Below are 27,807 nucleotides of genomic sequence, written 5' to 3' on the forward strand. Positions count from 1 at the left end.
CATTTACTTAAGACAGACTTTGCTTCTATAGAAGCATAGAAGGTTTAATCAATGTAATACTACCTTCATTTTCTTGACAACAGAAAAGCCCAACTGTTGTATATGTTTTCTTCAAAATGACAGTTATTTAATAACTCAAAATTTAACAGTCACAACTTGTGAGTAACAAAATGTTGATTAATTTGATTAATAATCACATCTGTTCTACCAAAATTACAATGCCAAAATGTTTCATAAGCTAATAACAAATTTTTACACTAAAGTATCATTATTATTAATGTGTTAATATGTTATTAATGTGTGGTGGGTGAAGCAGCTTACGCATGGGGAAAAAATATAAATTGGTTATCACTTAGTTGGTCCTGCGCGAATGCATACGATATATTCCTATTTTCATCTAGTTTGTGCTAACCATTTCAATCTGGGGAAACATTTCCGGATGATACCCACTGCTGATTAGGGCAGTCTCCGAAGAACCTTTCGAAACTAACCAATCGCACAATGTGCAAAATTTTCCACAGTGCTTGTTTGGCACCCTCTTTCGCCATTGGTTAATTCCTCACTCGTTTTTTGAACGCACCAACCATGTTGCAGTGTGGTACACACACGTCCTAGTTGCGTGCAATTCCAATCACTTTTTGAATTGGCTAGCTCACTGTTAAACGTATCTCTCTGCTGAGAAATTTTTATACCCACCCACCACACACCATGTTTACTTAAGTAGTTAGTATAATAGTTTAGTTTAGTTATGGAGTACCATAGTAGTATATCGAGGTATTATGTAATAGGCATTCTCGTCATCTCTACATGTAAGTAACATGTATTAATAAATAACAATTCTATGGTATACTTGTCACCCAAAACCAAACTTGTTTGTTGTTAATTAAAATATATATACCACCAGGAAATATTAATATATATTTAATTAAACAATTTTTGAAAAAATGGATCACATTTAGCATTATTATTATTAATTTTCTTTTATGAATTAACCATTGTAGAAAATTGATGACTATAACAGAAAAATTGAAAGAGATTTGAAAACCAATTGTACTGATTGAAATGTCAACTAGGATCCTTTGTCATATGTGTCAATTGGCATGAATATATTTGTAGATTAGATGTAGCCAGGTATCAAAATGCTTGGCTTATGTGTGATCAATTGAGGATTGACCTTCTTCATGGGCCCATGGGGCCATTTCTTTCTCCAGCCAGCATAAAATTTTACTTCCACACCTCTGCAAAAATTAATACTTAAATAGGCAACTAATGTTTTCTTATCTTACCTTCACTATCAGGTATGGCTAATCGAAACAAATGTATCAAATACAGAATAAAAAATATTACACCAATCTATGTTGTCACAAACTGCCAGTTATCTGGCAAGTTAAAATGAGCATCAAAGTCTAGTATGGATGATACATTTATTTGTATACCTAGACAAATGAATGAGTCTACTGCAACATTTATACTTGTTTTAATTGAAACGATGTTTGGCATGCACAGTAAATGTTGTGCAAGCGGTATCACATTCCCAGGGTCTTACAAAACAAGTAGTTTGAGGAACAGACAAAATAACAATGCTTGGAATGCCGTGAATTTTGTATAGTCGTTTTCCTGCTGCAGAAATTGTGACTTCATTCATTTGTAGTTACCTAAAATATTTGTTGACCTTCAGGTTTGTGCACTTGGTCAATACGGATCCATTCACAGCAGAATTTTTCTCAACATGTTTCAAAACACTCAGTCTTTCAAGTGCAAATAATGTTCGTGCATGTTGGAACCTTGAGCCAATTTGTATCATCTTGGAAAAATCAATAGTTTGCTTAGCTTTTGTGTTGGCCAGACAGACATGTCTTAAAAAAAAGTTGTAACTTGGTGTTAAGAATGGTACACTTTCAGATTGAGAAAGGTGAGGATTTTTTCTGTCTAGGCTGTGTCGGTGCCAAGTGATTGTGTTGCATTTATGCTAATGTTTTTCTTCGTCTTTGTTGCAACATAACTTGCACTTAATGCTGAGATTCTTAAAACATTGTGCTGTCCTGTGATGTATTATGTCTTCTGGATTAATAAATGTATACTGATGACCAAAAGAAACTTTACATTAATAAAATGTGAATAATTTGATAAATATTGTTGCTAATTGAAAATAACCAATTTAGAAATCTTACAAACACTTTGCATGTATCACAAATAGTAGTTTGATGTTTAGATGTTGAACTTCATTATACTTTCATATCCCACCGTACTGTTTATTGGTTTTCTGTAATAAAATGTAATAAAATTTCAAAATTTGTAAAGTTTCTTTTGGATGTCAGTATATTATTCAAATTAACCCTTTGTAAGTTATGTTTTTCCATAATTTATAATTTATTGATCATTACATTATTTGTTACTTTAATTGAAGAGTAATCCTCTTAAAAACAAATGTTTTATTTCTTAGTACATGCACTTGATTTGTTCATGTTCCAATATTAAAAGGAAAGGAATGTTTTAACATATCTCTACACATTGGCTACAATACCAGCAAGAGAATTTACATTTCACTTTTTAAACAAATATGACAACCAGAGCTTTATGTTGCACCAGAGTCAAGTTGATCAACATTGTGCTCAAAATATATATGCCCAAAATAATCATTCCCAAATTAATAGGCCTACTAACATGCTGACATCAAAATATTTCACCTCAAAACTACTGAGATGTTAAGTTTAACTCTTCAGCAGCTCAAATTAGTGAGATCTATAGACTTTGGTATATTAGGGTACACTGGTTAGAATGGAAAATAACCCAGTGCGTCCAAAAGTGAGGATCAAACCTGCAATCTGTTTTTTTTTTACCTCTGGGATGAGCACTGATCCCTGTTCAACGGGGGATAATTTGTATGCAATTACTGTCAGCTGATTCATTGACAGTATTCACTTTGTCTTCCTCCAATATTGTCCAATTTCAAACAGCTATATTGTAATAAGTAATTGTTCTCAAACCTGCTCTAGCAGCTACCTGTATTAAGTAGGCACCTGTCTTAAAAGGCCACTTTTGATACTACTTTGCATGCTTAACACATTTTTGACTATTATTATTTGGTAGAACAAACATACTTTTCTTTTTCTTTTTCTTTTTTAAAGTGTTTTATATTGAATTAATTCTGTACTGTTTAACCTATTATTCCCTACCATGTGATTGGAAAACCTGTGGTGCAAACAAACAAAGCAGATATATGTGTTTCAGCAACGTGTATTGTGCAAATACTCATCTCTCATTTCTTGTATAGTTGTACTTCCCTCGCACTGTTAGATGAGGCCTTGATGGTGTAATGATTAAACTTGATGACGCCTTGTTGGTGTCGCACTTGGTTGAGCTGTTGGCATTAAGGCTGGTAGGTAGTGGACTCACCTCCAGACAGCGGCTTACTCAACACTGAATTTTAAAGAAGGTATCCACATAAACCTCTTATGAACAGAAACGTATTGCAACCACATCATTACTGTTACGGATAAGCATAATGGGCCCAATTTACAAAGCCTGTTTACGTCTTGCATGTGTGTAAAGTTCTACTACATGTACATTTACAATGTTTAAATATCTCTATTTAAGAAAAACAGACTTGTAAATTTCTGCCCATTAATATGAATTGATAACTACTAATAGCTCGACTAGTTTTGCAAATCAGTACGATTAGTGACTAAAAGATGGCAGCATTCTCAGAAGCGTATTTTAGCCACAAAATGTATTACATGTAACAGGCCTTTAAAATATAGGGAAGCAAAGTGATGTGACATCATCATTTACACTCAAAAGTGGTGACCTATCACTCTCCATAACAATAACGGTGTAGTTGCAAAACTTCTCTAACGGTTAACTGACGCCATATAACCGTAAGTAAAATGTGTTGAGTGTGTCGTTAAATAAAACATTTCCTCCCTTTAACGGTTAACAACTAACCATTAACTCAGGACTGGACAGTTGAAGTATGTGCCCAGGACAGCATGCTTGAATCTTAATTGGATGCAAGCACGGAAATTAAGTTAAAATGAATTCAGGCATCTATGAAACAGCCTTATGTTGCAAGGCAGTAGACTTGAAAACAAGATGACCCAGACCTAGGCCAAGATGACCCAGACTTATTAGGACCCCTGCCCACGAAGCAGGCTTGATGATAGGTTTACAAAAGTGACTTCAACCGTGACCAGCTTTCATAATTAGATTAACATATTTATACTTGTTTTAAATAATAGAATTCATGCAAGAAGATTAGTATGACACAACATCTATACAATCCAGCAAAATGAACAGAATTTACCTTTGTGCTAAAAAGGACTACGGTAATGATAAAGGTGCACGGTAATGATAAAAGTGCACATGTCTACTTAAGACTAGTCAGAACAATAATATATCCTTAAGAAAATTTTATTATAAAATAAAAAAACATTAGTAGCATATGTTGTCAATTCAGTGGAATAAAATAGTGACATATATAACTACCCTGATTGAAATAAGCAAAACTGTTCACTTGTCCAAATAAATTTTAGGGTTTCATTCAAGTACAAGGACGATGGTTTTTATCCAAATGTGAATTGAACATTTTTACTTGTCCATGGCACAACCATTGGGGTAAACTTAGTTTGTCCAAGCATATTTTTACTTGTCAGGACAAACGGGCAAGTGCTTATTTTAAACACTGAACTATTTACAATGATTTGGTTTGATAATGCACATGTCTAGTTTCTCAAGTTAGTTAAACGCAAAACAGAACCTCGTTTCTCATTAATTCCATGCCCCTGATTGTAAATCCTTTGTAATTTTCATAAGTCAGATTTGAAACTGTCTAGGGCACAAGTACATATAGTCTTGGTTTAAGGTGTTAAATTTATATCTTTGCTTAAATACATGTATATCCAATTGAGATTCGAGTAGGCTACATGAAATTCTATCCTCGACTGCTAGTAGTTTGTCCTTAAAGAGAAGTTAATGTAGGTGGTGGCGTATACATGTTGTAACTCCCCATTAAGTTGGTGAAAATATTCATTCATTCATTTTAACTTACTTTCATGTTTATATCAGGGCTCGCTTTGGCACTAGCCTGATTCATCAGTTACAAATTTTAGAAAAAATTAGCAAATTTTATTGTAATTGGGTGAAATAATTTCCTGTAATAATTGTTATTTTAGTGAAAATACCTGAGGTTTTGAAATTTTAAGAAATTTATGAAATAATTTGGCACATTTTTCTGCTTGCCAATAACAAGCCCTGTTTATCCAATTTAGGTCAAACATTCTGTCCTGGGCACACATTCAGCTTTCTGGGTTGTCTTTTCAGGACTTTCGGTTGATAGTTTGTGATTAATGAGAAAGACGTCTGTCTGTGTACCCTACCCATAGAATAAAAAAGAAAGAAAGAACTGTTTTATTTAACGACGCACTCAACACATTTTATGTACGGGTTATATGGTGTCAAACATATGGTTAAGGACCACACAGATATAGAGAGGAAACCCGCTGTCGCCACTTCATGGGCTACTCTTTTCGATTAGCAGCAAGGGTTCTTTTATATGCACCATCCCACAGAGTAGTTAACATATGATACCTTGGTATGGTACCTTGATGCTAACCCAGTACCTACTAGCCTTAATTCTGATGGCTTAACCATTGCATCACCGAGGCCAGCGGGGTAAACAAGCTTTAGGTTGGAGCCATGGCAGTACTCAGAATTTAACCCAGCCTTACAACCAGTGGCTTAACTATTATTCAAGGCTGCTGAAATGTTGTTACATTTATACAGTTCCTGTACATGGTTAAGTGATGTCATTTAATTCCATTAGAATTATGTTCTCAAAAAAAAAAGTTTGCATTTTATTGACAGTTGTAAGGACAGAAAATTACATTAATAAATTGGATTTTGTTACAGCTTGACAGTTTTGCTCACTTTTTATTATTAAAATATTTGTCAAAATGTTTGTATTTTCAGCTGCTGGTTAGTGGATTCCCACACCCTAGGTAGTCCCTATTTGCACGTTTCATGCATATTTTATTTTTAACATAACGTGTACTGTTAATCACACTAAAAGGTAACACTGTCATGGTCATTTGTATTCAGACTAGTTAACTTACTTCAGCTGACTAGTCGACTATTGTTTTTCATATAGTACTTGTTGATGTTGGGACAACCTTCAGTGAAATGTGTCTTCATTGCACTGGCCAGCCTGATCACCTGACTTATTGCCCATAGAACACTTTTGAAGTTTTTAATGATTCTTAACTGCTTTTGACTAGACAGTGCATTCTCTTGTGCCTGATTGTATGGTTTCATGGGTAAACATAGTCAATCTCATCAGTGCATGAGGATGATAAAACCTCTGTTAATCATTGGTACTGTCTGGCCCATTCTTGATCAAATCAAGTAAGTGTGAATCTGTGATCTGATATAAATATGACCCAGCATTTTATTTAGATTTTTTTTTTTTTTAAGATAATCTTTTTAAAGGTTATTTACGGTATTTTTTTAAAGGTTATTTACGGTATTTTTACTATCTATATACAGTGTGTGTGTGTGTCTATATATATATATATATATATATTAGTGACATTTAGTTATTTAATTATTTATTGCTTTAAATAGTGTTTAAATACATCTATTTTTGAGAAATTTTACTTTTTATAAGTGGATCTTTTGTTTGTGCTGTAGGTTGTTTTGTTAATAGTGATGTCTCAATAGGTTGTCAGTAAATCACTACAGTGAAACCCCACTAAACCAGTCAACTACAGAACCAAATAAAAAGTCATGTTTAAAGGGTACCTAGTTTAAAGAGATTCTGTTCTGTACTGACATTTAAAAAGGGACCATGAAAAACAGCTGTAGGGTCTGGTTTTGAGGTTTCACTGTTTAATCGTTGATGATAATAAAGTGAACCATGGAAAGACCTATCAACTCATAAAAATTACCCACATATTTTCTTTAATTGGTCCCCTACCAGTTCAACCATAGGGGTCTATAGGTTTCGATTCCATCATTTTATCTGTCGGTCCCACATATATTTTTGGGGTATTTTTTTCCTCCCCAATGCCTTAAGATGTTGAGCTGAATTTTGTTTATATATGCAGTGTTTCTGCCAGAAAGAAATGTTTGGGTATGGCGTTATGGAATTGTATGCAACCATAGTCAACAGGGGTTATTGGGGGCCTCCCCCAGAAAAAAAAATGGATTAAGTTTAGGGTTAAGAAAATCATAACATTAATGATAAAGAGTAATTTTATCAAAAGATTAACTTAAAAAACAAAAATCTGCAAAAAAGATTTGGGTATGGTGCCATACCCGTTTTACCCTCGGGTAGAAACCCTGGTATAACTTTATCATGTGCTGTTTCAGATTAATTACTTTCATAGCAATTTTCCCTTGAACTTGGGAGATGAGAAAAAAAATTAAGTCCTGTAGAGGCCATGTACTGCTTTAATGGCAGTCAGTGTTCCCGTTGGGTAAAACTTAAACGAGGGCGGCCGCATAACATCACACCCTTCAAAAATGAAAATCAAAAATCAAAAAACCCACAACAAATTGGAAAGCTTGGATACCGTATATTGTTGTGTGTTGGTCGACTTCGTGGAAAGACGTACTCCTTATTTTGCCTCTCAGTATTTGGTACAAAAAGGTTGATAAGAAATATAATCCGACTCATCTTTTAATTGAACCGGAGATGATGTCAGTCGGGCATTCTTGGGCAGTTTCAGTTTGCTGAAACGATCAAAGTTTTAATATTATTTTTAATATAGATTTCAAGATATATGATAAACAATAAAGATGTTTGTAAAGTGATCCCCTAATGTGGGATAAAGAGCAAATTCTGTTCATTTTATTTCCATCTTCATCAAATGAATCGATGATCGCTTTGATATCACCAGTTTTCATTTTTGTAAAGGCGGTGTATATATTTGGCACTCAAGATAAATGATTTTAATGATAAACACTAACATTTACGTTGTTTTTATAAGCAGTGATATCCCCCCAAAAATGAAAAGTTTATAATATTTTGTAAAGAATTGCTGAATAAACAGAAATGACAAGTAAAAATCATTAGTTACAACCAATTAAATTTGCAATAGAGGACAAAATATCTGACTATAGTTAGTGGAAACAAAAGACAGAATGACCATTCTGATCAAATTTGTCACCAAATAAGTGGTTTTTCAGTTAGAGATTTCTGAATCCATTAAAAAAAAAAAAAAAGTCATTGCTCAAATAAAATAAAACTTCTGTTGTATGTATCAAACATACAAATGGATACAGGTATGGGACAAAATAGAGGCTGTTAAAAATATTGTTAAATTATGTTACGCTAACTGTGGTAAGCTACTGAAGTTTTTCATCAGTTGCTTTTTCATACACACAATGCATCTTGTTTCCTTTGATTGTCCAGTGAGCAGACTGATTTTTTTTTTGCATATGAAAAAAAGTGCATTTGGAAATAGCAGAAATAGGTGCTGTAATATATAGTAGGGTGTGGGAAAATAAAGAGGGCAGCAGAACTTGAAAGGGGGGGGGTGTCAAAATGCTTAAATGGAGCAGCGAGAACACTGATAGCAGTACTCTAAGAATGCTTGTTACATGTAATTTTTAAAAATAAAGTTAAGAAAAAAAATCAGTTGAGGAAACATCCATAAGTATGTAATCATAAAATCTGGGATATTTTTAAAAACTTCCCCCCCCCCCCCCCCCCCCCCCCCCCCCCCCCCACACACACACATTTCTATGTACACCTTTTGTACATTTGATCATAACTCCCTCCCACATGCACAGGCATCAGGAAGTTGGATTAAATACATATTATACCAATAATTTTGAGACATTCAAGAAATAACAAGCATTTAATAGCGTAAATTTGTAATTTGCTGAATTTATAGATTGGGTTGAAGCAAACCTAATTATTTTACGCACATATCTAAATAAAACAAGTCGAAACCTTTCAAATCTATTCCATTTAAAAAAAAAAAAACACTTTCTCTTGATTATATGCACTATCACTGAAGGTGAATGCTCTATTGAGATCCAATAACCACACCTGACATAATGTTACCCACTTGTTATATTTTATTATTTCGCCAAGTATGTATATGTTGTAGAGCCTTGGTGAATAATGTGACCATTGACACAAATGTCTGTAACCTGTATTGGTATTTTGGCAAGGTAATGAACCTAATGAATGTATTACATAATAATTTTTGATACACTGTACCACGCGAACCCTGGATTACTGGCTGGAGGTTTTTTTTCTTAAGAGAATGTACAGTTCATATGGTAACAAGCTAACTGCAGGTCCTACCAGCTTTATCTTAACAAAAGGTTTGGATTTTGCTTGTTCAGCATATTTGACATGCAGTTGAAGTGTAGTAAGTTGTATATTGTTTTGCAAGCATAAATATTCCTGAACAGGTGAAAAATATAATGTAAAATTTAAATTACAACATATGTAAAAAATTTAGTTAGGTAGGATCTATCTCATTTGGTAGAGTGCTCACCTGAGGTGCTTAGGTCTTGGGATTGAATCCCTTCAGTGGACCCATTGTCTGATCAAGTCCTCTCCCCATCCTAACCTGTATCCTGTTACAGGTATATCAATAGCCATGGTATTTGCTGCTCTGTTGGTGGGAAAGTGCATATAAAAAATCTCTTGTTACTGATGGGAAAATGTGGTGAGTTTCCTCTGAAGGCTGTGTATCAGAATTATCAAATGTTTGACGTCTGGTAGCTGATTAATAAAGCAGTGTGCTCTAATTGTGGTGTTAATCGAAACAAGCTAACTTTAAAGTTATAGTCCTCCAATTTTTATGCATAGATGTATGGTTTTGTTTTAGGCAGTTACATTTACAATTTACATTTTCATCCGCATGTACATTTGATAAATATTGATGTATAATATTAATTTTTGTGATCTAAAATATGTTGTGCATTTTGTTGCATTCATTACCAAATGTTTTTTTATTTTCTCACTTCAACAAAGTGAAAAGTTAAGATCCAAGTGTTACTTTGACACGGCTATAGAATTAACTTTTGCATTTGACTCAACATGACATTTTTGTTGTCGCTCTTGTTTTACATTAAATATATGTACATATAGAACTAGATTAGTCATCAATTTTAAAGAAAACATTTTATATCTAATTATCTTATGATGGACTTACCTAGGTGCAGTTATTAGACACATCAAATTAGTTTGTGATAGACAAGACATTTAATTCCACAGAATATAATATAATCAAAAATTAATTAGATAATTTATACCATTAAACTAATATTTTGAACTACGTGTGACATAATTCTAAACTTTAATACAAATGACATTAAGGATATTTTATCAGCTAACAATGTGTATTTGTATCTGAATTAGACAAGCTGGAAGAAAAAGTGAATGTTTAATTAATAGCACAGTAACAGTCCTCTGAAAACTGAATGACATCATTGATGCAAATTAATTATGCCAACTTATTTTTTTATTGCCCATTAAATTGATGACATCATTTACATGGACCATAAATAATAGGTTATGCAGTAAGGAAGTTATAAAATTGGCTATAGCTAGGTGCATACAAAACGACAAAACAGGATGAACATTTCTTGATATTGGCGGCTTTTCATGTGGCAGTCTTGTGACCAGAAATCAAGCTGCCTGATGAAGAGCTGTCCAATGTACAAGAAGTTGCTACAAGAACAACGACTCTTGGATTTGTGCGGTATTTCAACCATAATTGGAAGTCAGCACGATAAGAGATGAGTAATAATGAAACACATTGTACATTTCTTCAAAAAATAAAACATTGTCAGAAAAAAAAATCTTGTCTTTAATAATTTTGCTCAATGAAACATGAGATCAACCATTAGACTTGTTCAGGCACTTAAGTCTTTCCTTTATTTCAAAATTGACACTGGATGGGCATGTGTTAATAGAAAAAAATAATAAAGCCTAGTTTATATTGGTTTTATTTACATTTATCTATTTTGATAACATTTTATTCCATTATATATCATAAAAGAGTACAGTTAATTCATCAGACTGGTGGTTAACTGGAGTCTTAAAATAAAGCATTAATTTGTGATGGATGTTGCCGACTGCCGCTCTTCCTTTGGTCAGCTATCGTGCTGCAACAGAGAGCTGCCAAATGAAGGGCTGTGATTGGTGACAACAGCAACCAATGATAAATGTTGATGCTGCCGATGACATGGATCCTGTTTCAGCAGTGCATGTGTCTGATGATAATAAAACCTAGTGGTTTGGAGTCGGTATCTGGATTAAAAATCCCATGCCGTGACTGGGATCCGAACCCAGTACCTACCAGCCTGTAGACCGATGGCCTAACCACGACGCCACTGAGGCCGGTCCCTCTGGAAAAAAACCTGCATGCATATACATGTTGCATGCAGTACAGTAGTTTAACCTAAAATTGACTGGCAGCAGTTGATTCCATTCCTTTTCAGTCTTAAATCACCACGACTGGTATATCAAAGGCAGTGGTATATACTAACCTGTCTGTGGGATGGTGCATATAAAAGATTCTTTGCTGCTAATCGGAAAGAGTAGACCATGAAATGGCGCCAGCAGTTTCCTCTCTTAATATCTGTGTGGTCCTTAACCATATGTCTGACGCCATATAACCGTAAATAAAATGTGTTGAATGCGTCATTAAATAAAAACATGTCTTTCTTTTCTTTTTTTTCAGTCTTAAAGGGACAGACTCTAGTTTCAACCTGTGAAAATTATGATTTTAGTTGTCAAAAACAGCTATAATGGTCAAAAATACATCTTAGTGTTTAAAAACTAGGGTATGTCCCTTTAAGCAAATTACTTTTGAGTTTTTATGTTGTCTGGTTTCAACATAATGATAGCAAATGCCCATCATTTCCCATCATTATTTTGGAAAGAGACATAACATAAAACACTCTAAATCAGCCGGAATCATAACATTTCAAGATTTAATTGTATTATTACTCCTCTTCTTGCTGGAACAAATTGGAAGATTTTGAAGGCACTTCTTTTTTCATTCTTTTTTTTGTTATTGTTGAAGACATTTGTGAAATATGTTCTTAGTTTCTGTTATCAGTTCCTGTCCTGTATGTGTGTTTCCTGCTGAATTTTTATTTTTATTTGTATTATCCGTACTGCTTTTCTCAAATATCTGTAAAAAAATATATGAGCAGTCACATGGGAAAACCTACAATTTGGCAAAAAATATTTTTGTCTTATTTTTTGTTAAATAACAGTGGTAGTGTTCATCATTAAAAGTATTTTTCTTGGATGCCAAATTATATATACACTGCCTTTACTAAAACAAAACTACTTTTCATCACCTGGCGATATCAGTGCAATCGATTCATTCGATGAAGAAATAAAAAGAACACAGACATGTTTAGGGGATCACCTTTATTTTTTTAGATATCTTGAAATCTTTATTAAAATAATATTAAAACAAGGGGTATGTCTTTTCACAAAGTCGACCAATACCCAATGATAGGCCTACACATAGCCCAAGTACTTGGGCTAACCTATATGGTAACTATATTTCCCACCCCTGTTTTTTCTCTTCTGGTTTCTTTTTTTGGGGGTGGGGTCTGGAGGGGGGCTTCCACCCTCCTTTAATTTTTACCCAGCAAGAATATTATGTAGGCCTACATTTCCTTCTGCTCTTTTTCCCATTTCCCTCAACTTCAAAATTTTGTCATAAATTTGATTTTCAGATTATTTTCTAAAAGACAATCTACTGCATCTTTTCTGTAACTTGTGCTAATTGGATCAGGTTCAGTGTCATTCTGATTACTGGTGTTATCATCAGATACGTGTTTGATTCGATGTTCATTATTATTGTCAACATCTACTGGACTGTATTTATCATATTCATCCAATACAGTTAAAGTTAGTTAGAAAACATTGATTTATTAATCATCGGCTATTGGATGTCAAACATTTGGTAATATTGACCTGTAGTCTTACAGAGGAAACCCGCTACATTTTTTTCTATTAGTAGCAACCAGATGTTTTGTATGCACCATCCCACAGACAGGACAGCACATACCACGGCCTTTGATATGCCAGTCGTTGTGCCCTGGATGGGACAAGAAATAGCCCAATGGCTCCACCGACGGGGATCGATCCCAGACCTACTGCACATTAGGCAGGCCCTTTACCACTGGACTAAGTCCCGCTCATCATCTAATGCAGATACTGTTTCTTCCGTTTCCACTGTTCTTAGTCTTGATCTCCTATTTTGAATTCCAAAATGTGCCTCAAAGAGTAGGCCTACTTCAGGCTCTTGTAAAATTAAAATATACATCTGTAAGGGAAGAAAACCAACTCCTATACAAATGATGTGAAGTGAGTAAAGTGAGCAGATATTATAATAATTTAATAATTATTACACGCACGCACGCACATACACACACAGCAATAATAATAAAGTTGGTTGAGGGAGAAACAACCTTTTGAGAATTGATCTACTATACCTCCGCATGTTAATCTCTAGACTAGCTTATGCAATGACATCATGACGTATAATAAAGGTATATAAATGAAACGTTTCTGTTACCATATCGCAATGTGTGTGCAGATGACAGTAAATTTGTTTGCAAACGATGATAAAATAAATAACTAAAAATGTAGTATTGTTACAGATATATATATATTTTTTGTAGGAAATGATTTAGTTTTCATTATTTAGATTATAAATAGAAATAGTAGAAATAGTGGTGTTAATTGTAGTCCACAGAACAGGTAGGCCTAACTGAGTGGTAGACCCATGCAAACCGATAGAATCCTAATTTGATGTTTGGTCTAACTTATGAATATTGTATATAACTTCTGGAAAAGTTGCTGAACTTTGTTATGTATAATCATGTACGTTATAAAAACGTGTGATACTTGCATACCATATCAATATATAGGACTTCTCCCTGTGCTTGTAAATGTGTATCAAAGTACTGATGGTATCACTAATGATCTAAACCAATGTTCTCAGGTACAAAATAGTAACCAAACACTATTGTACATACAGATATATGTTTACTTCAAACTGATCTTCATGTAAAGAAGATAGTCATCTTCTAAATTCAACTTTTACTTCCGCATTTACATGTGACGTCAAAGTTTGAGCCGTGTTTACTCGGTTTCTGACATCATGCTAAGTTGTAGGTTTTCGCATGTGATGGCTCATATTATATTGATGTACAAATAAGGTTTTTAATATATTCATATAACTAGAATTAATTTTTTGATTACTAGGCATAATCATTGCTTACATCTGAGAATCAGCAGCAGTCCTTGTGTATTGTTTAATATTTGAATGGGAATTAGTTTTCTTGAATAAGTTAGTGAGTGATTGAGTTGATGAACAAATGAATGAATGTTTACAGTTGACACAAAATCATTTCACAACCCAACCTGTCTTTTGTATGGACTCCTTGTGCAGTTTGACAACATTTGTCCATCTCTCTCTTTTCATCTAATGTTAGCTTGTATGAAAAAGGTAACATTTTAGTTTAACTAATCATTAATCAGTTTAAATAGTGTTGGACGTGGGCAGGTCAGGATAAAGGGAAATTCTCAAGCAGTTGTATTTTTTTGTTTCCAGGGGTTGTTGACTATCTGCAAACAGAGATCTCAACATCAAAACAAAAGAAATTCAGTCTGGTCACCTTTGTCGACACACCTGGGCTCGTGGATGGTGACATGAAGTACCCATTTGATGTCAATCATGCCATTTTATGGCTTGGTAAGAATATATCATGGTTTAAAATGTGTTAATAAAAATTTATAAATCTTCATTTTATTAGATAGTTTTTTAAATTAAAGATGAAGATTTTGTGACTTTTCCAGAATTGTGGATTTTGGCATTTCTTGAAAAGTTAATTTTGACAAACACTGGGTTAAGTAGACACAGGTGTATCATTGATCAAATGAGAATGACATATCTGTCATCATATACAAAGATAAATTGGTCTACAAAATTTCCACGGAGCAATATTCTTTTCGTGGAGTGGGAAGCACATTTACTTTTAATATTTTGATATTGATGCAAAAGGTAGAAATTGATTGCATTTCTAGAACACAGGGATTGATGTAAATTCTATAGTTGGATAAAATACTGATGGTTAAAAGAAAGTATATTGATTAGTTTTTCAAAATGGTAAAAACAACGGAAAAGACAAGTTGATGCAAGTTTTTTGTGAAGTGTAATCATTTGGCAGTATATAAACGCTGATATACACAATAATTACAATCAGGTATTAACATCAGTTAAGAAAAGGCACTAGGGGTAAAGTTTTCTGTGTACTTTTGATTGTTGGTATGCAATGGCAGTGGTATGTGCTATCCTGTCTGTTGGATGGTGCATATAAAAGATCCCTTGCTACAAAGGGAAAAATATAGCAGGTTTCTTCTCTAAGACTCAGAATTACCAAATGTTTGACATCCAGTAGCCGATGATTAATAAATCAGTGCTCTAGTGGTGTCATTAAGCAAGAAAAAAGCTTTAAGATGGAAACAAAAGCTGCGTATGAACCTACTGTATATTTTGAGTGGCCGTTGCCTCTTGCTTCCTGTCACTTTGTAGCCTTGCATTTAAGCTGTGACTATTACTAGTTCTTTGTTATAAAAAGATAAACCCAGCATAGTAAATGTTTAAATAATTTGTGAGGATGAAATGGTAAATAATATTTGAGTGATATTTTGTTCATTGTAATGACATTTTTTTATTGATTTGGTAGTCTGGCATTATAAAGAAATCAATATGTCTGGCCAGCCTGCATGTGTTTATTGGTCAAATGTCCAATTTTCAACATATCGGCTTTACTCATTGTGTCGCAGTGACCAGTTATGATTCAGTTCTCAACAAAAATGATTCACTTCTTCAGACTTCACCATTTTTGGGATTGGTAAACATTTGGCTATTTCTCAAAGTGCCTATCAGCAATTTTGTATAATTATCTCAATCTGACAGACATATTGCCATTATTATTAAATTGTGCAACGCCAAAAACAACTTGTAGAGCCTGTTTGCATTTCTGTTGTGCAATATGAAGATGGAAGATTGTTATTGTAACGGAACAGCAATTACACCTCCCACGTGTCCCAATCTCCCAGAGTTGGAATAAAGTAAGAATAATGCTTACCTCTTGTTACATTAAGTTAATCCGATAGCTAGTAACATAGGTAAGTTTAAAAATCCAATACTATTGATGTCTGATCCTGTGTGTGCACATTTTATAGAATAGCTAATATGACGGAAACGGTAAATGCTATGATTTATAAATTAGCATCATTTAATATCAAAATCAGTAATATAATGTTAAAATAGGAACCATGTAACAACAGAGTGTTTTAGGTATTTTGTTTAAATGTTGGTTTTATACATAGGTAGGTAACAGACTAATTAACTAAATATAAATTGTCTGACAAATGGTAATTCTGACAAATGGGATGTGTGACAAATGGGAAGACACCGGAACGGCATCTAATATAAGGAAGCTTTATAGTAATCACAGTGACTGCCCAGCCATCTATAATTCATATTGGTATTTCTTTAGCTGTTAAGCTCTCACGCAGAGGTGTGTTGATTCATGCAAGAATGAAAGTCACTTGGTCATGGTTACTGTTTAATGGAATAAAAATCTGATTTAGATTGAAAGGTATCTCTCTCTCTCTCTATATATATATATATATATATATATATACAGGATTAAAGAAATGAGATTACAATGTCGCTAATGTACTTTAAAACAGTTTAAATAAATGTCTTTTTATTTCTTTTCATTCTGAAGTTTACTGATAATCAGAGATTCTTTTCTTTTCTTTTCTTTTCTTTTCTTTTTTTATTTAACTTTTGTTTACCAACCCAAGTACACTTTATATATTATATTTAATTTTACAAATTCATGTTTTAGGCGACATGGCAGACTTGATATTTGTGTTCTTCGACCCAATTGGTCAGGCTTTGTGCAAGAGGACGTTGAACATTGTGGAACACTTGAGTGAAAAACATGCAGATAGAATGAAATTTTACCTGAGCAAGGCAGACGAAGCAGGCCACGAAAGTGATAGGCAGGTATACACTGATAAATATACAACATACTTTCAGATTATTGTTACCTAGATAAAAATGTATGTGTTTTATAGTAATTGTTTTAAAAATGTGTATTGCTGGCCTATTTTATTTCTTTTAATAGTGGTGTTTTAGTGGAAAATTTACAATTATATAAATAATACCATTGTGAATAGTTTTGCTAAATTAGAATTATTATTAGTGTTACAAAAAAACACGTTATTTGAACATTGAAAAGTTTAGATTTTGTTTATTTTTGGGGGTTAAAAAAACATGATTTTAAAAACATTATACTTTTTGTTGTAAATACTACCTTAAAATACCTCACCCCTTTCCCTCTTCTCCCTTATACATTGTATTATGAAAGAAGTGTCAAAGTTATTGTATTGATTTTATCATCTTTTATTATTTTCAGAGAGTAATGATGCAAATAGTACAGGAGCTGTGCAAGCGACCAGGACTGAACCGAACTGGTTTTGACATGCCCACCATCTACATACCTAGCATGAATCCAAAGGTACTCATTGGTTTGCACTAGATCACACAGATTACAGCAAATATGTGCAACAAACACAGTGATGGGTGCAAAGTCCTTCAATGTTTTCGCTCCTAAGAAAATCCTTGGTCTCTGAGACATAACAGGATACATGAATCTCGGTTTTGATGGGGTTTTTTTGTCAAACACCCATTATACTTGTAAAACAGGACAATGTTTTTTCTTATCTTTTTGATGCCCTGCCAAGTAATTTATACAGTTAAATTTAGAAAATGAACTCTGCAAACTCTTGTGTAGATTATAATAAACTTCTACAGAGTACTGTCTTGAAAACTTAGTGCTGGTTTTTTAACCTTTCATGCCAATAATTATGTTCATATCACATTATCATATTCATTTATATTTTGGAATTTTAAAAAATAATGGTCAGTTAAATTTAGAAAATGAACTGAACAAACTGCTGCTTAGATTATAATAAACTTCTACAGAGTACTCTGTTGAAAACTAGGTGCTGGTTATTGAACTCTCATACTAATCATGTTCATGTTGCATTATCATATTCATTTATATTTAGGAATCTAAAGAATAATGGTCAGTTGAATTTTCCAGTTAAAACACTCACTAATTTAGCCATCAGTTATAAAAAAATAAAATTGTATTTGAGATCTGTTTTTGCAAAGTCGGTTGTTTTCTTTCCAGGGCAGCCGTTGTGCAAATCAGATAGAGGAGGTGTGTAAAGCTGTTGAGAAGACAATCAACCAGACCATCCAGAACACACTGAACACGCTGGAAAAGGACTGTGACCAGATCGCCAATATTATCGAGTTAAAGCTGAAAGAAGACAAGTAAGTGATGTACATGCTATGATAATACAGTCAAACCTGTCCTAGCGGCCACCTGTATTCGGCGGCCACCTGCTTTCAGCGACCACTTTTCCCCCTCCCAAATGATTTATAATGTAAACGCACCTGTAATAAGCAGTCACCTGTCAAACGCGGCCAGCGTTCACCTAAATCGGATCCCAAATCACTAAAATACCTGTATTAAGCGACCACATTAAATGTTTACTATTATATAAAAGGGGTATTTTAACAACACCGATAAGGTGCAGTAAATAATCAATCTTCACACCTTCAGGGATACTGAGTACGGTCAGAAATATAATAAAAATGATTTTCGTGGATTATTTCTTACATATTAAACAGATAAGTAAATATTTTGTAAATATCTGTTCAATGATAGTCTACCTAATTTAGCATTTACTTGTTTGAGCTCTCATTGATGTACAAGGTGGTGTTTACTCTTGAAATTAAAAAGAAAAATGTCAGTAAACAGGTGATTTTTGCTCTTTATTGGAACAGACTATAAAAGAACTTGGTCAACATGTCAATTTGATTGCTTTTACCATATGTGAGGAACCGTTTCTGATGATGGTTTATCCCTATACCTCTCTAAAACAAAATATTTGTAGACTTTTGAGCAAAACTGTCAGAACCATTCTGAGATTGTGATCTATTATACCGGTATTAAAGGTGCTATTTCAAAGTTGCATAATGACAGCTATTGCAAATCATATTTTTATTACATTTTGCTTTAACATTTAAAGACTACACCTTTAACTATATGCCCATAAATGATTATAGGAAATAATTTTATCTACTAGTAGAAAATACACGTTTTTATTGGAGAATCTTTATCACAAACAGATGCTCACATATAACTTCTGATATAGCACCCTTAAGTGGTTGTAAGATTGTGTAAATTTCTAATGTACTTATATTATTCACTAAATATGCTGGTCATAATTAATCATTTATGTTGCAATTCAAAATAATCAGTTACCTTGTAGTTTTAAATTAAAAGTTTGTTTATGTGTAAATGAAATTGACACATGGATCAAAATGTGTTATGGTCTGTTCCAATAAAGGTCACAATCTCCTGTTTATTGGCATCTTTATTTTAATTTCAAGAGTAAACACTACCTTGTACATCAATGAGAGCCCAAACAAGTAAATGCTAAAGTAGGTAGACTATCATTAAATTAGTATTTACAAGACATTTACTTGTCAGTTTAATATAAAAGAAATAATTGATGAAAATAATTTTTATCCTATTTCCAACACTACTATAGTACCCTTTCAGTCCCGACATCTCTACTGTGTATCAGTTAAGAAAGTCTGACTCTGCAATGCATCTAATTGCCTCTGGGTAGGCTATGCTTGGCATTTGTCGATTCACTTACCATGACAATACACCTGCATGAAGTAGGAATTAAATAATTAAATAGAAAAAGAAAACAAACTTGTTGAGAACGGTTAATTTAATACATTCCATTTGTATTTTTTCTGTCATAAGTTGATTTACAGTCAACTGTGAAGCACATCCGTTGATTAGCAGTATAGATGGTAAAACGAGAAACAACAAATGTTTTAAAGACTATATATTTGGCAACCTGTAATCAGCGGTTACCTGTCTTAAGCGGCCACTTTTATTTACTCCCATGAGTGACCGCTTAAGACAGGTTTAACTGTATTAGTATATTGTTAGTCAGTGTTTCTGCCAAAAAGAAATTTTTGGGTATGGTGCTATGGAATTGAATGCAACCACAGTCAACATGGGGTATGGGGGCCCTCCCCAGAAAGAAAATGAGTAAAGTTTAGGTTTAGGGTTAAGAAAAGCATACAATAATGATAAGAATAATTAATTTTGTCAAAGGTTAACTTAAAAAAATAAAATCTGCCAAAATTTTGGGTATGGCGCCATACCTGTTTTACCCTCTGGCAGAAACCCTGTTATTATGCTTGTTTTGTTAGTGCATATCAATAGAAAATTGACAAGAGGGATTATTAATTTTAGTATAGTGATTGTGAAGTATTAATTATTGGACAACTCCAAGTCCAGGAAAGTTGATATTTTTCATGACTAACTTAAAAACTTTGAGAAAAAGGATACGCAATTTAGTTTTAAAAAAAAGAAGTTTGTTTTGTTTAACGACACCACTAGAGCATCTTTGCTTTATTAATCATCCGCTACGAAATTAAGAGACTTCAATCATGAAATAGGATTGCATTTTCTTTATCATTTGCCTCTGGCATCCACATCTATTTTTATATTTCAACTGAAATTTAGACAGATTTTCAACTGGCTGTTTTTATTGGTTTCGATATATACATAAAAGTAATCTTTGATCACATCGTGTAAAAATTAAATTTTAATAGTAGGTGGAAACTTATGCGCATGGTAGATTACTTTTACTATCTGTTGGCTGTTACTTACATGTTTGTATCTACATAAACAAAACAATTAGGCACACTTTTAAAAAAACCAGAACTAAATATGGAAGATAAAGTTTTGACAAGTTTTGGCGCGACAATTATTCAATGTTTTCTTTATCTTTACAGTGAGAAGAGCTCTAAAAATATGAAAGCAAGAATCCGTGGGGTTTTCTTCAGTCTGATTGGTATAACGTTGCCCATGTTACTGTTGGCAACCTTCCTTATCGGCACATCTCATAAGACATTGCAAAAACTTCTTGGGGAATCGCTAGTTGTCACCCTTGGAACATACCTTGTAAGTATATCATTGAAACATAAAATCAAATACATTTTACACAAGAATACCTCAATATTTCAGAATAAAATAAAATTATTATTCCAATATATGGTGATGAGAAATAGCAAACAAAATACCTGTGTGCTCGTTTTAAAAATACTATATTCAGATTATTTCAACAATGCATTATTTTTAATTTAAGATCTTTAGCTTATCCCCAAATACTTACTATAGATTTGCTTAATTAGTTATTCTGTTGTGTGCATAAATTCTATTCCATACATCAAATTGTTCTGAAATTAATCATACAGGGACTCAGTTTGTATAGTGTATTTGCCCCAAATCACGGATATGGAAGTGTTAATAGTTAACATCACAAGCAGCTTAAATTTCATCTGGCCAGTGACTGGTAACAACTAGTTTACAACACCATCCATCTGCCTATATTGCTTGGATAACACAAGGTAGTCAACACATTGTGTGTGAAAATAGAAGTGTTGTACTTAATGGATAAACCTAAACTTTTCATCTTCAGTTTAGTGATCATATTGGCAAATTGTCATCAGTTAGCTGAATTAAGATATTTTGGAATCTGTGAGTGCCAACATTGCTTGGTGGTGGTGGGGATTGTTCTTTATTACATATTCAATGAATGGAATGTCAGTTTTTAAGTAATTTGGATGAATTGTTTTATTTTGTAGGGTCCATTTTCTACTTTATGGCAGCAAATTCCAGGATCATATACTAACCATGTCATCATTGGAACATTGGTTCTGGCTTTTATTATGTTGCTCATTGCAAAGTTTTTCTCAAGGTAAATATTTTACAATTTCTTTTATTGTAAAAGTTCAAGATTATTTGTCCTGTGATTTAATAAAATAAAGCAATCAGATTTTAATTGTTCGGTTATTATACAAAATCCCATATTGTAAATATAACTTTTTATCTAGAACCAGTTTTTGAAACTTCGTGTGATTAAAAACTGCTTGCACTGTATGAAACTGAACATTCACAAAGTCTTGATCTGTGCAATTTGTTGCTCTTGTTCTTGTTCCATGCATTTTGTTGCGAGGAGAAATTTGAGAAATAAATTTGGCAAATGTTAAACATTTTTGGATTGATTTTTGCAGACTGCTATATGCAGACAATGTTTTGTTCAATTTATATAACATATATATTGACTGATATCTTTCACATATAGTAGTCATTAAAGGCACAAAAATTACACCATCTCAAAAAAATTTAATATCTATAATATGAATGAACTATTCACATAATCAAAATTGTGATGAGATATTCATGACAAGTAAAATCTATGAATTCTACCTCTACCCATTGAAGAGATAGGATGCCAATTTGAGGTACCTTCTGCCACCTATTGATTATATACATCAGTTTTATTTATTTATAAAAGTTGTAAATAAATGATAAGACTTACCTTACTTTGCATTCTAATTATAGCATGAAATACATGCAACCCCATGGTGTTCAGTTTAGAGGGTACATTTTAGTGTTTACAATATGGGTACTGTAAATCATGAAATTAATGCGAGCAAGTAATTAATGCGAAAAATGCGGCGAACACATCGACGCAATAATAACTTGACGCATTTTGTTTAGTCTCATTCCCAATACAAAAAATGTGCAGGATTTTACTATAATACTTCTAAATAAAATAAAACTTTTATAATATAAAGATGAAACAAAATACAAAAACAATATTTGTTAAATGTCGTTTTGTGAATACTTCAAGAATCTTTCTTTCGTTTCGATGTTGCCATTCTATTTTCACTTTCCTGGAATATCATAGCAGTTATATAATACAGTGATGTTCCAAATGTTTTGTTTTTAAAAAGTTCATTTTGCGATGTGAGTATTTTTCAAATTTTCTTACACTTCAGGATTACTGTATACATTTAAACTGTTTTGAACATTTGTAAAATTATCATCAACAAATTTTATTACTAAATATATTCCTTTAAAAATTAAACAGTAGAAAATTATATAACCGCAACCAACAATCCGTGCATATTTCTTCAAACTATTTGGCTCGACTCTATACATAGCATTTTAAGTTAGACTAGTCGCAAGTTGTCACTGTTGCAATATATCGCATTTGTTAACGTCTATTCCTGTGCTGCGCATTAAGTGTATAAAATCAGTCTAAAACATTTGTTAGAATAATACGTCTGCGTTCGCGTGAAATATTGTGCCCTGCAATAGCGACCCATTTACCTTTTATTCCTACTGGTGGATTAATTAGAAGCAATCACCACACAAAAGTGCGAGGCATACCCTTAACAATAAGGTGTAGTTATACTAATTACACTACTTTAAGTAATTAGGGCTTCCTGGTCGACCCACCATGCGATTAGCTTCAGATTATGTAGTAGCTGTCAAAACAACTACTGACTTCTTTTAACATGAAAGATGAAGCCCAAACAATATAATAAGAACACAACTATGGTTTTTATGTGATGTGGACTTTTGCCCGACGCATTAATAAAAATACGCATTTTTGTTCACTCATGTACGGACGCAATAATATCATGACACATTAATTTCATGATTTACAGTAAGTCACAGGACTATGAAAACAGTTTGAGGAGTCACTGTACTACCAAAATGAATAAAATCTCATAACACACAAAACATGACTTGATTTTTTAAACTATTTATTCCCTTGCATATTTTTACCACATTTTTTAAAGTTACATAAAATTTGCTAATATCCAGAAACAGGGCTCGAACTTAAGAATTTGTTTTGCATGGCAATTTTTTAAAGAATGGCCATGGGTGAAATGGCCCACCAATAGCAATTTTGAGCCTACTTGTGGCAAAACATTTTTAAAGTGACATTTGCAGAAAATAAATATGAATGAAAGGTTATTTTGCTGTATGTAAACATATTTCAAATGTGAAAATGTCAAATATTGGCAGATTATGTACACCAGGTGTATATATTTTGCCATTGTTGAGTTTTACCAATGGCACAAAAGTGCCATCGGTAATGCGTTCTACCTACGGCAATTTATATCTCAACGACGGCAATTGTTGTCGGTGCCGTCGTTAAGTTTGAGCCCTGCAGAAATATTGTACCATCATATTGAAAGGGAAAGATGTATGCTAAGTTATGGTTGAATGTTTATTATTAAGCAATAATAATAATGGATCACCTAGTCTACACAAAATGAAGAATTGGTCAAATGATAATAAAATTACATTTGTTGTAAATATTGATGTATTTTGTTTCAGGACGGTACCAACAATGACAAGAAAACAGAAGAGAAACCTGCTGGAGATAAGAGACTATGTACAGAATACAGTCAAGTCTAAAAAGGTGTGTTACTAAGGGAAGACTACAAAATCAATAAAAAGAGTTTTCATATATTTTGTTTCTGCAAGTGGTGAATTTTTAGTAAGTAGCAAATTATTCATATGTAATAAATGTAAAAAATCCCAAACAAACAAAACATTTAAATAAAAATTCCAATCAATACAAACAAGTCTTTCTAATGAAGATTTGTTTTTCTTACACAGCTATTGGTGAGAACATCATGCGTTATTTATATCACGTGACAAATTGTCAGCAATAACACACTGCTTTAAAGACAAGATTTGCTACTCCTAAAATAAGCACTCATAAGTTAACTACAATCACCATAAAGTGTTTTGAGTTAGAAAATTTATGCAACTCGCTTTTGCTTGTTGTATACATTTTGAAATAACTCATAAGATAGATGGTATCTAGTGTCCAATCATGTAGTATTCTTTGTATAACTCATAAGATAGATGGTATCTAGTGTCCAATCATGTAGTATTCTTTGTATAACAAAACTTCATTAAACATGTACATGCCTTTAATCAATAAACTAAAAAAAACATTCCTTGTTGCTGTTAATAAATGAACATTGTCTTAAAACTACATAACTTCATATTTTTAACACAGCATCTCAATATGACACATCCACAAGTTTGATTTTTTCTTTTTTTAACGTAGTTTTATACATATGTAAGTTACCATAGCCAAATGTTTTAACAATATTGTGTAATACTGTTGTTAGATATATAACCCATGATATTTTTTTGTATTACAGCAAACCTTGTATCAAGATTATCTTCAGCAGAGTGTAGCCGACCAAGATCTTTAGCTGATTCCACATGATTATCAAGAGAACAAGATTCCGTTATCTCATCAAGACAGATTTTTCATTGTTTCATTCAATACCGCACAAGCCTACAGACAAGAATAGTATGACTGTTCAACCTAAAGCACATGTATGCTATTTTTACTGTGTTCTGTAAGATCTTTTTTGTATACTTGCTCAAAAAGTTACTCTGTCATCTTTATGGAAAAAGAACAGTTTAGTATTTGCATACATACAATCATACACATGTATGCCAGTAATGCAGTTTGGTTTACAATCTTTATTTGTATCTTGCATAACTGAATGTTAAGATTTGAACAACAAGGGAATGTTTATTTCCTTTAAAAGAAATATTTTATACAACAGTATTGTCAACAAAATGATGCAGTGTGTTATTATATTTTTCAATGTGTTGTGTAGTTACGTATTTTTTTTTAAATATATTTTTCTTAACGATGACACATGTTGTGCAGATTCACTTTCCCAAGAACAAAATTAGTTGGATATGGGGTAGAAAATGCGTTTAATAGTTTACGGGTAATGGGTAAAGTATACTTATTGGTGTTAACAAATATAACTGGTTATAATTGAAACTATTTGGGTGATGGGTTTTTTAAAATGTCCATGCCCCCTTTTAATTTGTAAATGGTCACTCTGTTATCAAAATTTATAATGCCGATGTTCTTTGGCAGGAAACATGAAAAACAAACCCACGGTGAAGCTAGTAGTTTGATTCGAATAGTCTGCAGTAACATGGAGCATCGTTTTTATTATATCATTTGATGCAACTGTCTCAGAAATGTAGTCAGACTTCTGCTCGACTGCTCAGATATTGTATTTATGGTGACAAGTTCACAAATATTGCAAAATAAACTGTTATGCCTATATATTTGGAACTGACCCAAAAACCTACATTACCTGGTGCTTTAGTTCAGTTAGCCCCTCTGCTCGACTACGCTGAAATCGTATTTATGGTCACCCATTAAATGTTACGACAACGAACCTTACAAAAATATCATCCATTGCAGAGGAAATGTTTTGTTGAAATAGGACGTCTATCCAGTTGTTGAAGACAGCAAATTTCATAAATGTCATTTGTGTTGTCATTCTTAATTATCATGTATATATCAATTAAATTTTGTGTTGTATTACAAGCACATACATTTCTTATTTTCTGAAGTATAAAAGACTTCTTCTTTTTTTCATTTGTAAAAATGTTATGTATTTGGTGATGGGTGCATTTTTTGGCACTTTGATAATTTTGAGCATAACTTACATGCATATTTTGGATTAAAAACACTTTTCAGCTATTTGTTGTCAGAAATCAACATGTCGGATTGAAATTGACAATAAGTACTAAATTCCACTATCATGATACACAATTATAATTTCACTTCTTACTCAATCAAGTTCATAAATTCTTTGTAATGTAGCAAATTACCAATACATAATCTTTATTCAACTGATGTATTACCATTCACTTACTTGTGTTTCTATCTTCAAAGGCAGCTATTAAAATGTATTATTAATCATGTTGGCATTCAGATGTTTTATAAACATTTAAGCAATAAATTGTTTTCATGAAATACTTTTGTAAATTTTGTTTTCATATTACGTACTTAGCAATTATTGAAATGGAGATATTTTTGTTTAAAGGGATGCTTGGGCAAGGCTTTTGGACTGGTATGCATATTCAGCGATATTTAATGCACATTATTGCTTAACAACAAGTATATTGGTATATTTAATTAATAAAACGGTACAAATTAATGCAGCCATTTTGCTCCATCCCAGTGAATCTGCCATCTGGCACAACCACTGGTCAAAGGCCATGGTATGTGCTTTCCCGTCTGTGGGAAAGTGCATATAAAAGATCCCTTGCTTCTTATGAAAAAATTTAGTGGGTTTCCTCTGATGACCATGAGTCAAAATTACTAACCATTTGACATCCAATAGCCAATGATTAATTATCGATGTGCTCTAATGATGTCATTAAACAAAACAAACAAACTTCAGTCAAACTGAAGAAACCTATCATTTTGCTGATTTTTGCAGGATGATGAAACAGGTATGTCTTGCAATGTTCTGTAATAATATCCATCCCAGTAAGCTAGCAATAAGTATATATTCTTTTCCAATACAAAATAAACAGCCATTGTCAAAGTGGCTACAAAAAATCAAAATTACTGTCCAACGAAGTATCACGTTTTACCATCCATTAGCCTGTGGTGTATTTCAGAAACCGTACATGCTGGATTGATAACCCAAAAGAATACTTTCCATGGTATTATTAATATCACAGGGTAGTAATAGTTTTTTAAACCAATATGTCATGGCATTTTCTAATATTAGTCTTTGTTTAATGGTATAGAGAAAATGTAGACACTTCTGTTATTAGCATGTAGTGGATCAGGACCTGTGCCACTATATTGCTGAAAACGTTTTTAAATGTTCTCCAACAAATAACCTGTTGCCCTTAAAATAGTAATGGACGTTGTCAACAGAGAGGGTTTATTACTGTAAATTGTTTAAATAG

The 27,807-nt window shown here is 32.9% G+C and overlaps 1 protein-coding gene across 1 annotated transcript in view; it reads left to right on the forward strand.

Annotated features, from left to right (window-relative positions):
- LOC121368115 (EH domain-containing protein 1-like) overlaps positions 1–26,857 on the forward strand; it is an 80,141-nt gene extending 53,284 nt beyond the window's left edge. The window contains exons 5-12 of the mRNA XM_041492687.1: positions 14,607–14,747; positions 16,918–17,078; positions 17,491–17,592; positions 18,271–18,416; positions 20,973–21,141; positions 21,825–21,937; positions 24,379–24,463; positions 25,221–26,857. Of these exons, the coding sequence (XP_041348621.1) occupies positions 14,607–14,747; positions 16,918–17,078; positions 17,491–17,592; positions 18,271–18,416; positions 20,973–21,141; positions 21,825–21,937; positions 24,379–24,463; positions 25,221–25,274 (971 nt within the window). The 3' untranslated portion in view covers positions 25,275–26,857. The remainder of the gene's footprint in view (positions 1–14,606; positions 14,748–16,917; positions 17,079–17,490; positions 17,593–18,270; positions 18,417–20,972; positions 21,142–21,824; positions 21,938–24,378; positions 24,464–25,220) is intronic.
- Positions 26,858–27,807: the final 950 nt, after the last annotated feature.

This window comes from Gigantopelta aegis, chromosome 3 (assembly GCF_016097555.1).
Source record: "Gigantopelta aegis isolate Gae_Host chromosome 3, Gae_host_genome, whole genome shotgun sequence".
Classification (NCBI taxonomy): Eukaryota; Metazoa; Mollusca; class Gastropoda; order Neomphalida; family Peltospiridae; genus Gigantopelta; species Gigantopelta aegis.